Raw genomic sequence first — 13,009 nt, 5'->3', positions numbered from 1 at the left:
AACAACAACTGAATTGTATAGAAGCGCACAATCGACGCAATGCTTTTCATTTCATGGCCCTCGGCCGGTATGACCATGTTTTAGTCCATACCCATCATCATATCATCCCAATCGCCTATCAACCCGCACTGGGCTTTTAATGATAAGACTCGGCGTAAATACTAGTTAGTCCCTGAGATATCATAGAAAAATCAAAAAGACAAAACAACATGGACAGCAACTTCAAATGACAAAAAACCCCTCCGAAGGAGAAAGTGAAAAAAATCACCACTCCAGAGGCTCCTTCTTCTCCTCACCGCGATTCGTCTTGGGCACAGGAACCGCCTTGGCAGCCAGTCTGCCATCCTTGCCGCGCTTCAGATACGCCGTGCCGTCCAACCAAGGCGTGTGGATGCTCCTCTTCTTCTCAAACTCGACAATCTTGTCATTGAGCTGCATCGTCAGGCCAATGTCGTCCAGGCCGTTCACCAGGCAGTGTTTCCGAAACTCCTCCACGTCAAAAGAGCAAATGGTCTCGCCGGCCTCGTTCTTGATCAGCTGGTTGGGCAGATCAATCTCAATCTCTCGTCCGGCGCGGGCCTCGGCGGCGATGGCGTCGAGGTGCTCCTTGTTGGAGATTTGAATGGGCAGCATGCCGTTCTTGAACATGTTGTTGTTGAAAATGTCGGCAAACGACGGCGCAATCACACTCTTGATGCCAAAGTCGAGCAGAGCCCAGGGGGCGTGCTCTCGCGACGAGCCGCAGCCAAAGTTGGGGCCGGTGCAGACCAGGATCTTGGACCTTCGGTAGGGCTCCTTGTTCAGGACAAAGTCGGGGTTCTCGGAGCCGTCGGGGAGATAGCGCAGGTTGTGGAAGAGGGCCGATCCCAAGCCGGTTCGCTTGATGGTCTTGAGAAACTGCTTGGGGATGATGGCGTCGGTGTCAACGTTGGCCAGCTCCATGGGCGCCGCGATGCCCTTGAGCGTCTCAAACTTGGGCATGCCGGCGGACTCCATCTTGGCTGCAATGGTGTTGGTGTGCGGCTCGCGATCCAGGGGCTGATCGGCAATGGCCTCTCGCTCGTCGGAATCCTCCTCGACGCGCTCGTCGACGTGAGGCGGCTCCACGGGTGCGCTGGGGCCGACACGAGCCTGGACGTGAGGGCTGGTGGTGTACTCGGCCAGCTTGCGGACATCAGTCAGCCTGCCGGTGATGGCAGCAGCGGCAGCCATGACGGGGGACATGAGGTGAGTCCGTCCGCCCGCTCCCTGACGGCCCTCAAAGTTGCGGTTCGAGGTACTGGCGCAGCGCTCTCCGGGCGACAGAATGTCAGGGTTCATGCCCAGGCACATGCTGCAGCCAGCCTCTCTCCACTCGAAGCCGGCGTCGATGAAGACCTGGTCGATGCCCTCGGCCTCGGCCTGCGTCTTGACGAGGCCGGAGCCAGGGACGACCATGGCCCGCTTGATGTTGGGGGCAATCTTCTTGCCCTTGACGACGTGGGCGGCCGCCCGCATGTCCTCGATTCGGGAGTTGGTGCACGATCCGATAAAGACCTTGTCGACCTGGATCTCCTCCATGGGGGTTCCGGCAGTGAGGCCCATGTACTCGAGCATCCTGCGGCCGGCCGCCTTCTTGGCCTCGGTGGCAAAGGTCTCCGGGTCGGGGACCTTGCCGGTGATGGGGACGACGTCCTCGGGGCTGGTGCCCCAGGTGATGGTCGGGACAATGTCCTTGGCGTCGATGAAGACGTCAATGTCGTACTTGGCACCCTCGTCCGAGGCCAGCGACTTCCAGTAGGCAACGGCCCGGTCCCACTGCTCGGTGCCGAACTTGGGCGCCAGGGGCCGGCCCTTGAGGTACTCGAAGGTGTGCTCGTCGGGGGCGACCATGCCGGCGCGCGCGCCGCCCTCGATGGACATGTTGCAGATGGACATGCGGGCCTCCATGCTGAGGCTGCGGATGACGGAGCCGCAGAACTCAATGACGGCGCCGGTGCCTCCGGCGGTGCCAATCTTGCCAATGACGTGCAGGACAACGTCCTTGGAGGTGACGCCGGGCGCGAGCTCCCCGTCGACCTGGACGCGCATGTTTTTGCTGCGCTTGGTGATGAGGCACTGCGTGGCCAGCACGTGCTCGACCTCGCTGGTGCCGATGCCAAAGGCCAGGGCGCCAAAGGCGCCGTGTGTCGACGTGTGGCTGTCACCGCAGACGACGGTGGTGCCGGGGAGGGTGAAGCCCTGCTCGGGGCCGATGACATGGACGATGCCCTGGCGCTTGTCGCCCAGGCCAAAGTAAGTCAGGCCAAACTCCTTGACGTTTTCCTCGAGGGTGACGCATTGCACGCGCGAGTCCTCCTCCTTGATGAAGGAGGCAATGTCCTTGATGCCTTTTCGCGATGTGGTCGGGACGTTCTACCAGGCCAGACTGACGTTAGCTACCTTGGTCCTGGAATATGGGCGCCCTGCCAGAGAGAACACTTTTGGGAAAGGGAGACGTACGTGATCGGTGGTGGCCAGAGTGCAGTCGGGCCTGCGGACCTGGCGGCCGGCGTTCTTGAGGCCCTCGAAAGCTTGCTGCAGGCGATGCGTCAGTCGATCTGATATATATATATCCGGAACAAAACCATCTTTATTCGCAGCGAGACCGTATCGATCTGTGTGGAATCATGGGGGCGTGGACATACCGGTGATGTCACTTCATGGACCAGATGTCTGTCTAGATTTCCCCCACCATAAAGTCAGCTCCGAAGCTCAGAACAACGCTCAAACCCCAGCAAAAAAGGGAAAAAAGAAAAAAAAAAAAAAGAGAAGAGAAGAGAACACAAGACGAGACGAACCAATGTAGAGAAGAATTGTGCCGTCGAGCTTCTCATCGACAATGTGGCTCGAGAGAACCTTGTCGTAGAGAGTCTGGGGGGTTCCTACTGAAGCAGGCATTTTGTATGGTTTGCTGTTCCGCGGTTGTTGGTCCCGTGTCTTGGTGGAAGAAGAGGGAGGAAGACAAGGAAGTGAAGATGTAAGACGGGGAGGCAAAGAATTAAGAGGAAGAAAAAAAGTTGACGTTTCCCTTCTCAGACTTTGGAACTTCAGGACCCCGAAAAAAGGAGGGGGAACCACGGAGCAAGAAAAAAGCCTTGATAAGCAGTAGACAAGGCGATGATGGAATGGAGCTCGAAAGCCGAAGCTTCAGCTGAAACCAGTTGCTTCCCGTTGGTGATGGTTCCTAGTATTATTTCACCGCTTTACAATCAAAAAGCCGGCAGATAAGAAGGCCACCGCAATTGTTGTAGACACGAAGGAACGAGAAAAATGTAGAGAGTAGAGAAGAAGAGAGAAGAGAAAAAGAAAAAGACAAGTGTCGCCGGACTTGTTTATGTATCATCTCGTCTCCCTCGAATCCGACTCTCAAAAGCTTTCCCTTTTCTGCTATTAATGCTCTCTCTCTTCGTCCGATTCCTGCTCCGGTGCCGCCTCTCCGATCATCGGAGCTGCAACTCCAAACTCGCATCCAAATCCGCCAAATCTTGCAAAGAGGCGGCGGACCCTCCCTTTTTGCCCCCCCGCAAAATAGAACAAATGCCGTCTAGGCGCTCATTCTGGGTCCTTGGCAAAGCCGACACTTGCCAGCCAGAGGCAGCGCCCGATTGCTAAATGCGTGCACGTCATTGGCTGCGAGGGTGGTTACATAATTGCGGGATGGAAGACAGGGGGTGAGAATGTTCTCTTGTCTATCTTGTCAGGTATCATGTGTGTGCAGCTTCGTGTGTCTGTATGCACTACTACAAGCTGAGCTGTCATTCAATGTCTCCTCATCTCAAAACTAAAGTGTTTCTATATGTATATTAATACTGATTATTGCACAGAACACAGTCAGCATGGGGCATATGATGGAGACTGAAAGAGCTCTCTGATTCAGTGTTTGTAGCGTGATACTACAAGGGCTGAACGCTCTGAATGGGGTCGACAAGTGGGAATCTGTTACCACACAATGGAGAAGCTCGCAGGCCATGGTACGTAATGGCTCAGCACCGGCGGCATTGTGCCGAAATGGACCTTGAGATACTTCACTCATCAAGGTAGTACTTTCTAGGTAGGTATTCCTTGGACTGCTCCGTATTGACATCTACAATATGGAGACGGTCCGAATGCTTCTAGAACTCCAGCCTCTCAGCGTGACAAGACAAATCTACAACATCAACTCCCACTCCCATCGTCTTCAACACATGCCCAATTCTCAAGAGCACGACAGACATTCACAGACAGACCGACACAGATAGAACCAAACCCATAACGATACTCATTACCAATGGCTAAAGACTGGCTCGCGACGTCTCCGGCCGACACTATCCCGACGACAGTCCTCTTGATCCAAACACTGCAGAACGGCAAAACTCTCCGAAAGCAGCCTTTACACCACAAAATTCGCCATCCACAGCCATCTCTAAGCCCAGACGGCTACCCCATCATCCACATAACTCAACAGCCAGACTAGGAAAACCACAAGCCTGACTGCCTGCACAACAACCACATAGCCAACAGCCGCGGCCGGCACTGCGAGCGCTATCAGCAAACAGGCCTTCCAAAAGGGAAGCGGCCCGTCGTGCTCGACTCGCAGCGTTCGGGGATCCAGTATCGGCCAGACGGTGGACCAGTACAATCGACCCCAAGCTTCAAGACAACCCAGAAGACGCTCCCAGCCGGTAGCTTTATTCTGCTCTTCCGAGTCGGCCTTGTCCACGTCCCCTGGTTTCGTGTCCGGGGCATCACTTTCGTTGAGATTCCGGTCCTTTGGCAAACGATCTTCGGTGTCGTCTTCGTCTCGGTTCTCTGGGCACCGGTGCTCCTCCAGGCGATCGTGCATCTGCGTTTGGTCGCCTGCCAACTTCGCGACTGTCCCCATCAACTCTCTCCCCATCACCAATTCCTGCAAGTCTTGGCTCGTAATCGATGACCTCTTGCATGGCGTCGAAGCCAGTAACGTTGGCCCCTGTATAAACGTTGATTTGTGCAACGAGCTGTCGTCCTGAGCTAGCATCGCAAGCCTGATCAAACGCCTGTTGCGCAGGCAATCCTCTGCCGACTCTGCCTTGTGCGCCTCCTCCAGATATGTAATGCCTGCTTGTCGTTCGCCTGCCGACATGGCTCCTGCCGACGAGATGTGACTCTGCTCGGGCCTCATGTGTGGGTTCGTAGGATTGTCTCCCGAGCTGTGCTTCGACAGCATCGCTGCTGGCGCTCTGTATCTGGAGCCGTCGAGCCGGGCCATTGTTGGTGGACAGCGATGGTCTGCCAATGCCTCCTGGTGGTAGTCGAAGGGAGACGCTGGGTGGCTGTAGCCAGTAGTGATGGTGGTGGGTGTGGATGCAGGCTGCTCGGTCTCGTTGCTCTTGTCTGGAGACTTGCGCGGGGAATTGCTCGTTTGTCGGTGTTGCGCTCTGCCTGGCTTCGGTGGATGGCGAACCTGCTCTGACCGCTGAGTGCGCGACATTAGCACCCCGTCTCGCAGCGCTCGCATGCCCTGTTTGATGTCCATCTTCATGATACGTCGTTGGACGTGACGGGAGCACGCGGAACGCCCCGGGGTGACTGGCCTCTCCTGCGGTTGGCCGGTTGCTGTTTGTATCCTTTGCGTGTCTGATATCAGCGTCTTCAGGCCTTTCACGCCTTTCACCGCTCTTGCTCCGATGGCTTGCCCATCGCTTGTTGGGCTCTGGTTGGCCCTTGACCGGTGTCTCCCCAGCCTCTTGAGTGTCTTTGTGGGCTCTGTATGAAACCTTGCTCCCAACGGGCTTTCTTCGAGATGGATCAAAGGAGTCGGCCCTCCTAACTTTGTCGGGCACAAATGCGGGCTGCGTGCCATAACCACATTCTCCGGGACGTTTAGCATGGGCCTGAGATCGAACCCTCGGTAGAAAGCTGGGGTCGACTGGATAGATTGGCTTGCCGAAAGCGTCATGCTCGCCTTGGTGCGCGGCGTGTCCATGTCCCTTTCGGCTCCCATGCCTAAAAAAGTCAACGTCTCGGGTTGGCTGTCAGGCGTCGAGCTCGCTTGTAGGGTCTGGTTGTCAAGGCCAGATCGACCTCCTTGAGACTCCTAAATACTAGGGGGCGGATTTGCCAGGCTCTGCCGACGAGGTGTTCGGATGACTGTCGAAGTGGATGAGCTGCGGGCGGGAGAGGCGCTGGTCTCCGGGTACGAAGTCTCGTGATTGCCAGATGCTTTTGTTGGGAGAGATTTGGCATGAGGAGGAGTGATACCCAGCACCGGCTCCCCAGTAGCCACATCTGATGGTTGCTGAATAGCCAGAGTCGGACGTTGAGCATGAGACGGTCTCCCTTTTCAATAACCATGATTAATAGACGACGAAACAATGGGCTCAAGCAAAAAGAATACTCACGGGAGCTAGGTGATGCACTTTTGACAGACTGAGCAATGGGGCTCAAGGCCGGCTCCTGCAACGACGACCACTCGCGCCTCTTCCACCTGACCGCCTTGCCCAAGTCTCTCACCTTCTGCTTTCCCTTTTGAGACCTCGAAAGGGCAGCGTCGTTACCCCTGACATGCTCATCGTGACCGGGTGGGCCCTTTGGTTTGTGATGCCGGTTGTGCTTCCACATATCTCGCCAAGTACTCATAACGCTGTGGACAGTCTCCTGATGGCTGATTATGCTTGCAGCACTGCTATCGGTTGGACTCAGAGCGTCGGGCTCTCCGGTATGAGGATTGACGCCTTGCACGCCAAGGTAGTCTCCGCTCTCCTTCAAGCTCTGTCGCTGAAGCCGGCGAGCCTTGCTCCTGGCCCTGAGCATTTCATGTGAGAGCGGCTGTTTCCCGTTCGGTGCAGTCTTTGCAGCTGTGCCTAGACACGGCTCAGGGGGCCCGCCACCTCCTGATGGACTGCCTTTATCATTATCACCATTGTCCCTCTGCAGGACCCCTCCCAACTTCGTCACGGAGAAATCGTCCTCAGAGCCCTTCTGTGGACTCCACCTCCAGCTCCCAGGTAGCAGTTTGTCAACCGGCGACGTTGGGGTTCTCAAACTGGATGCCACAACACGCCGTTGCTGCTTCGGCTCCAGCGGCGGCGGCGTCTTGGGCAACACACGCGGCCCATCCTCCGAGAGGTCCTTGGGCACGTTCCAACGCGTAATGTGTTCCGAGTCCACCGAGACATCCCCCACGCTGTACTGGCTATCCGTCACGCGCCGTCGAGGCCGCGTCTTGCCTTCCTTCTCCATCTGCTCCCAGTACCCCTGCCCTCTGCTCGTGCCGCCGCGTTCCGGCCGCTGGCTCGGCAGCATGTTCTTCATCCATCCTCCCAGGGAGGTGGAGCGTCGAGGCTCCGTCGATGCTCTCGCGAGAGGCTGCGACTGCTTCTCCTTTTGCTTCTGCTGCTTCTTGGACGCGGGTGAGGAGGATGTCTGGGGCGTGGATATTGATCTTCGAGGGGCCGCGTCCGAGATCTTGGGCGGTAAGAAATACGACATCTTGCTGTTGATCAAGTGCAGCGTGATGATAGCGAAAATCGTCAGTGAAGTTAGATATATCGGCCGTCTCCATAACCATGAACCGATGGTTAATCGCCGCGGGACCGCCGCGAGGGGCTCATCGTTCCTCGACCACGGCCGAAAGAAGACGAGGGCAGTAAAGATGCGTTGCGTGAGTGTCATTCTGCCAGGTCCAGAATGTGTCAAAGAGGCTGGCGTCAAAATATACTAAACCAAACAATGAGCCTCGGCAACGAAGGTGAGGCAACGGAGCAGCCCATCGTGCTTGCGAGATCCGCCCCTTTCACGACTCCAGGGGCAAGAACGCGTGGCTGTTGACTCGAACCATCAACTCAGATCATTTGTGTACTTCGTAGCTGAAAGATGCAGTTGTCGATGGCAATTGGCACCATGCTCTTTCGCTTTAGACTTTCAGAATAAAGAACGGTGCATTATCACATACAAGTGAGGTGACTCTCCTTGTTCTTCATACAATGGTTCCCATAACCCGCCCCTGAATAGATCCACATACAAACACAAACCCCAACGCCGAAGATATGCTTTACTATACTCGATCCAAAGACAAGAATTATCGCCCCAAAGTTCGAATGATGTACTGTGTTGTATGACATGATGACTCATTGCGTCGGAGGCGCCATACGCGTGGTCGCATGTTGGCCAACTTAAAAAGAAGGCTACCACCTAATAGACCTGTCTTGCTGTGCTGACCTATTCGGCGTCGTGCTGGGATAGGGGTTTGATACGCCTCTGCCGTTGATGCTCGAGGGTCGATGCGAATCGGCATGCTTGGTCGGACTACCGGGCTGTGCTAAATGCCTCTGCTGCTCTAGCGCCGCCATCTCTCGCGAGTTTCGGGGCGAGGCTGCTCCGTCAAACGTGCCGAGGCTAATAGACTTCTTGAGAGGTGACTTGTTGTGACTGTATATGCCCATATTACCCCCAAAGTTGGTGCTGTTTGCGGATGTAGCCGAGAGGGGCACGGGAGCCGTCATTGTAGTTGGGGCTGGGGTTGGAGTTGAAACATCATCGACCGTCATGTTCTGTCGGAAAGTAGAAGTAGAGCGAGGCTGGTCCAAAGTGGTGGGAGTGGCTTCCGTGTGCCTGGGAACCGTTGAGCTGAAAGTCTGCGGCCTCATGGCACTGACACGGCTGTTAAACGGGGTGGTAAAGGCGCTGGCTTGAGAAGTGGCCCGCGTAGCATATGACTTCCTGATCAAGGTTGTCGGTGTGCCAATCTCGACGAAGCCACGACCCTTGGCGGTGTGCTCGGCTGCAAATTGGGTTCCCACATCTCGGACGACGGGGTGAATGCGCGGATGAACAAACTTGGTGTTGTACTCGTTCATGACTTCCTTCTGAATGATGGCGTTGTCTTTTGCCTGCTGCGCGAACCGCGAGGAGAGGAACAGCATCTGTCCAGAGAGCACCACCTGCAGGAGGAGGGTGTTGAACACAGTCACACTGGGCTGGGGATCAAGCGGCTCCAGCGGCAGGAAGAGGAGGTAGGCCAGAACGTGCCCCGGGCTGAACAAGCAAACGAGCCGCAGAGAGATGGGCAGAGGGTCCCATACGGCGAGTTCCCACACATCTCGCTTCTTATCCGGATGTGCTCGCGACTCGGCAGAATCCGACGTGAGCCTGTCGGCGAGGTATCGCAGCGGCGAGGATGTCGTCACCGGGGATGATTGGAGCTGGACTCGTCGTGCAGAGGGCGTTGCCGGCGCTTGTTCAATGTTTGCTTCGAAGAGTCGGTATTTGCGCGTTCGCGTCATGGCGTAAGCCGCGTTGACGAAAGAGAAGAGTACGAGGCCCCAAACGATCGGGAAAGTCTGTCGCAAGAGCAGGGAGCGTCAGTGGTTCAAGCGCGACAATTTGCGACGGCTTCCTTCACAACTTACCAAGTATGAAAGCAGGCCGGGCGTGGCCTCGTCGCTGAAGATGTCGCTGTCCGACCACTCCGACGACGCCCCGGAGTTGGCGCGCGCGACCAGGAAGACGAGGTTCATGCCCAAGCCAAGCTGCGTGCCCGCCAGCTTCGAGTCCCAGTCCCTCGTCTCCAGCTCCTCCGAGAGCCACAGCAAGAAGTCCATGGGATTCAGCATCGACGTGATGCGCTCCCAGAGCGACCGCCGCCGCACGAGTCGAGGCATCCTGACACGGGCAGATTCGAAGGACGTCTCGCGCAGCTGTTTGATCGCAGGCGACGGAGACTTCGGTGTCGTAACGCACCGTGAGCCGGAAGAAGGGAAAAGAACGGCCACGGGTTGGTGGTTGAAGAGGAAGAAGGAAAGAGAACTGAACGGCGAAATGTTTACTTTGATGAGCTCTTGTGGAAATACCGCCTGGAGCCTAGCGCCGTTGTTTGCTGCAGAGCGCAAGGGCGGTGACATCTGATGGGTACGCTGATGCCGGGTACATGTACCCAGGCTGTGTTATTGCGAAGTCCGTTCATGGTTGATCGAGGGTAATAGTAGAACAAGAGACCGTCTATGTATACCTTACGCTTGCAGATAACATACCACTGCACTTATTGAAGAAGATTCCATATGCTAAGCATGAGTTCAAAATTTGTCGCAGCTGTATTCCAAGGTGATTTAATCAGCCGAAATCAACACAGCACATGCAGCCATCGGCTCTACTTGTGCCCTCCGGCAATACCTCCCCCCAAAGTACCCTCAACCCGCTCCCTCACCACTGCACTTCAGCGCGGGGCCACTCAGCGACAACGTGCTGGAAGCACCTAAACCTCTTAGCGGTAATACCAGGCTGAAGCTCCAGTTGAGACCTTCCATCTCCTCCCCTATCACCAGACACACAACAGCCCCCCCATTGTCCGGTCGTTCGCAATGTCTTCTCAGGCAGACTACAAAGACCGGGAGTTTCTCGCCGTCATCGGCGACGAGGCAAGTCATCCGTTCTCTCTCTCTCTTCCAACGCTCAAAGCCGCGCAACACACGCCTTTTCCGGGAACCTGTGTCTCGCATCATCGTCATCGCCATAAGGTACTAACCGCAGCTCCATTGACACAGGACTCTGTAACGGGCCTCTTGCTGGCAGGCATCGGCGTAAGTCCCACCCTGATGAACAAACAGAGGCCCTCATCTCTGCGAACCGTGTAGCCGGAGCGATTCTCTTCTCACACCAGTCTGCAACAGCACATCACCACCGGCGCCGAGGCAAAGAAGAACTTCCTCGTCGTCGACAACAAGACGGAGACCGCGGCCATCGAGTCCGCGTTTGACAGCTTCACCGAGAGAAAAGACATTGGCATCGTCCTGATCAACCAGCATGTCAGTTTCGCCCTGAGGCTATCGACAATGACGCCCATCGGTTCATGCAGCATGCTGATGAGAACGATAGATTGCCGACCGGATAAGACACCGAGTTGATTCCTACACCGCCGCCTTCCCTACCGTCCTCGAAATCCCAAGCAAAGATCACCCTTACGACCCCGAGAAGGACAGCGTGCTGAGACGGGTGCGCCGTCTGTTTGGAGAGTGATCATTTCGTGTAGTATGCCGGGTCAAAGTACGAAAGCACGGGTCATGCGTGGAGCGAGCATCAACGAGGGATTGCGATACCAGAAGCTATAGAGTCTTAATTCATGATGTTCAGCTCAGAGGTCGAAGAAATACTTTTTGATCAAGGGCTATACTCGGGTTTGCGAACAGGAAGAGCTTCGAGGCATCACAGCTGCCGATGTCCGTCTACAACGCCAGGAGTATAGCTAAAGAGCCAAAGCGCCCAAGCTGCTCGGCCAACAAGTCACTCAGTAAGGCTCCAACGAGCCTCCATTGTACACAGAATCAATCAACAAACATCTTCGAGAAAAACTGCGAATATTTCGCAGCATCCACAGCAGCTTACAACCCCAACCAAGGTACAAGGCAAATCACTGCGGATAGCACTAGACAAGTATGTAGGTATTCGGATACAGTGTCAGAGTATAGTTTTATAAGGGCCTATCAGAGGAAAAACGCACGCAATCTCTAGAGGTAGCAAACAAGAGCGCCGCAATGTGCCGAAGAACCGAACTGGATAGTCACCCGAGGAGAACAAGATAACTCGCCGAGAGCAGAAAACACAGTCGTAGAATGCCATTAACAAAACACACAACCGTCAAGGGAGGTTGAAATCATGAGCCGGATCGTTTCCATCGTTGCAAATTGCCAATCGATCATAATCCCATCACAGAACACGCCGAAATTACAGCTCCTCGGGGTTCTGGAAGGAAGCCAGACCTGGTCGGGGGAAGTTGACGGTCGCCTTCAGGCAGGTGATCTGCTCGTCATCGTCGGAGTAGACATCGGCAAAGACGTTGTAGGTTCCCTGTCACTAAGTGTAAGCAAACCGCTCATCGTTTTTCGAGACTGGCAGCGGAGCCTTACCGGAGGAATGGCAGTGGGCAGGTCGACGCTCTTCGTGATGGTCATCTGACCCTCTTCAAGGGGGCAAGTGAGATCGACGTTGCCCAGCTGCTCGCACAGGTCCGCAGTCGTAGAGAGCAGCTGGATGAGGCCGTACTTGACGGTCACCTTGACGTACGCGCCCTTTGTGATGGTCTTCTTGACGTCGCCGGTCGCTGTGATGAGAAGCGTCGCACCGCTGTTGATGCTGTTAGTGCAAGTTTGGCGATAGCGAGATGGTCGTTGGGGCAGATTCTTACGGCTTCGGGGGATTGGGAGCCAGATCGACTTTCTGAATCTCAATAAGATCATTCGCGCGGTTGCCGTCGCAGAATTCGATGGGGTTCTCTCCAGGGACCTTGAGGCCGGCGTTGAGCGCTGAGGCCGAGTCGCCCCAGATGGCGAGGGCCGTGGCCGGAGCGGCGAGGCAGGCGGCCAGACAGGCGACGGTAGTAGCGAAACGCATCGTTACAGGTAATGGCACAGTCAAAGGTGTAGCTGAGGATGGAGCAGCGGAAAGATGGCAATGAATCAGGAGCAGGACGGGATGTCGCTTTTTGTTACAACGAAGGCAAAGCTGGCTGAGGCAACAGACGATAGGTAGAGCAGGATAGAGTAGAGGTGAGGCTGGCTCAGGTAATGCGGCAGGTACCTGGGCGTGTACATGTGCAGTGACGGCAGCGCCGCAAATCATGGCACTGACTGGCTCAACGTCACGGGACGTCCTGCTGCCGTGCTGCGTCTGTTGCGGTGGTTGGATGCGTCATGGGACCAGTTTGGCGCCGTCATTGGCCGGATTGCCAGACAAGGGATCCACTTGGATGGCGCAAAGATAACGCTGGACGCAGCGCCGATACTCCCTGCAGGCGCTCAGCCCGGTAGAGGTACATTGGCTGCGCAGGAAAGCCATCCGAATGGTGCGGAGAAGGCGGTGCCTGCACATCGAGAGCAAGCTTGGCAAGTACTCCTGTGAGTGGCTTCGACCTGGGGCGCCGCTATTTTTCACCATGGGCAGGCGCGGTTGGGAAATCGATTGAATTGGATCGAATCTCCATCGCAGTTGCTTCGTGCGTATTATCTCCAGCAACTGTGATTGTCGCCTTTTCGCTTCA

At 55.8% G+C, this 13,009-nt stretch overlaps 4 protein-coding genes across 4 annotated transcripts; 1 reads left to right on the top strand and 3 right to left on the bottom strand.

Moving 5' to 3' along the window:
• Positions 1–264: 264 nt before the first annotated feature.
• TRIREDRAFT_75000 (aconitate hydratase) lies at positions 265–2,919 on the bottom strand (the record flags this gene model as incomplete). The annotated part of the gene is made up of 4 exons (XM_006962160.1): positions 265–2,394; positions 2,482–2,556; positions 2,667–2,698; positions 2,820–2,919. The coding sequence occupies 4 exons, from the start codon at positions 2,917–2,919 to the stop codon at positions 265–267; spliced, it is 2,337 nt and encodes a 778-aa protein (XP_006962222.1).
• A 5,246-nt stretch (positions 2,920–8,165) lies between these two features.
• On the bottom strand, positions 8,166–9,725 carry TRIREDRAFT_74997 (uncharacterized protein; the record flags this gene model as incomplete). Its single annotated transcript, XM_006962159.1, has 2 exons — positions 9,390–9,725; positions 8,166–9,320 (listed from the first exon to the last, which is right to left on the bottom strand). Exons 1-2 carry the CDS (start codon positions 9,639–9,641, stop codon positions 8,166–8,168), a joined length of 1,407 nt encoding a protein of 468 aa, XP_006962221.1. The 5' UTR covers positions 9,642–9,725.
• A 612-nt stretch (positions 9,726–10,337) lies between these two features.
• On the top strand, positions 10,338–10,992 carry TRIREDRAFT_55204 (uncharacterized protein; the record flags this gene model as incomplete). The annotated part of the gene is made up of 4 exons (XM_006962369.1): positions 10,338–10,398; positions 10,507–10,556; positions 10,647–10,781; positions 10,852–10,992. The coding sequence occupies 4 exons, from the start codon at positions 10,338–10,340 to the stop codon at positions 10,990–10,992; spliced, it is 387 nt and encodes a 128-aa protein (XP_006962431.1).
• A 481-nt stretch (positions 10,993–11,473) lies between these two features.
• TRIREDRAFT_45085 (uncharacterized protein) lies at positions 11,474–12,444 on the bottom strand. The gene is made up of 3 exons (XM_006961981.1): positions 12,158–12,444; positions 11,880–12,096; positions 11,474–11,820 (listed from the first exon to the last, which is right to left on the bottom strand). The coding sequence occupies exons 1-3, from the start codon at positions 12,361–12,363 to the stop codon at positions 11,698–11,700; spliced, it is 546 nt and encodes a 181-aa protein (XP_006962043.1). The 5' UTR covers positions 12,364–12,444; the 3' UTR covers positions 11,474–11,697.
• Between the last annotated feature and the right edge of the window lie 565 nt (positions 12,445–13,009).

Source organism: Trichoderma reesei (genome assembly GCF_000167675.1).
Source record: "Trichoderma reesei QM6a unplaced genomic scaffold TRIREscaffold_2, whole genome shotgun sequence".
In the NCBI taxonomy this organism is placed as follows: domain Eukaryota; kingdom Fungi; phylum Ascomycota; class Sordariomycetes; order Hypocreales; family Hypocreaceae; genus Trichoderma; species Trichoderma reesei.
This window is presented reverse-complemented; position numbering and strand designations above follow the sequence as displayed.

Bases quoted from the DNA above. Each gene is read 5' to 3' on its own strand.
- TRIREDRAFT_45085 (XM_006961981.1), bottom strand. From the start codon at position 12,363: ATGCGTTTCGCTACTACCGTCGCCTGTCTGGCCGCCTGCCTCGCCGCT. The intron at 12,097-12,157 runs GTAAGAATCTGC...CAGCATCAACAG, and splicing joins GCTCCCAATCCCCCGAAGCC to CGGTGCGACGCTTCTCATCA. The intron at 11,821-11,879 runs GTAAGGCTCCGC...ACTTAGTGACAG, and splicing joins TGCCCACTGCCATTCCTCCG to GGAACCTACAACGTCTTTGC.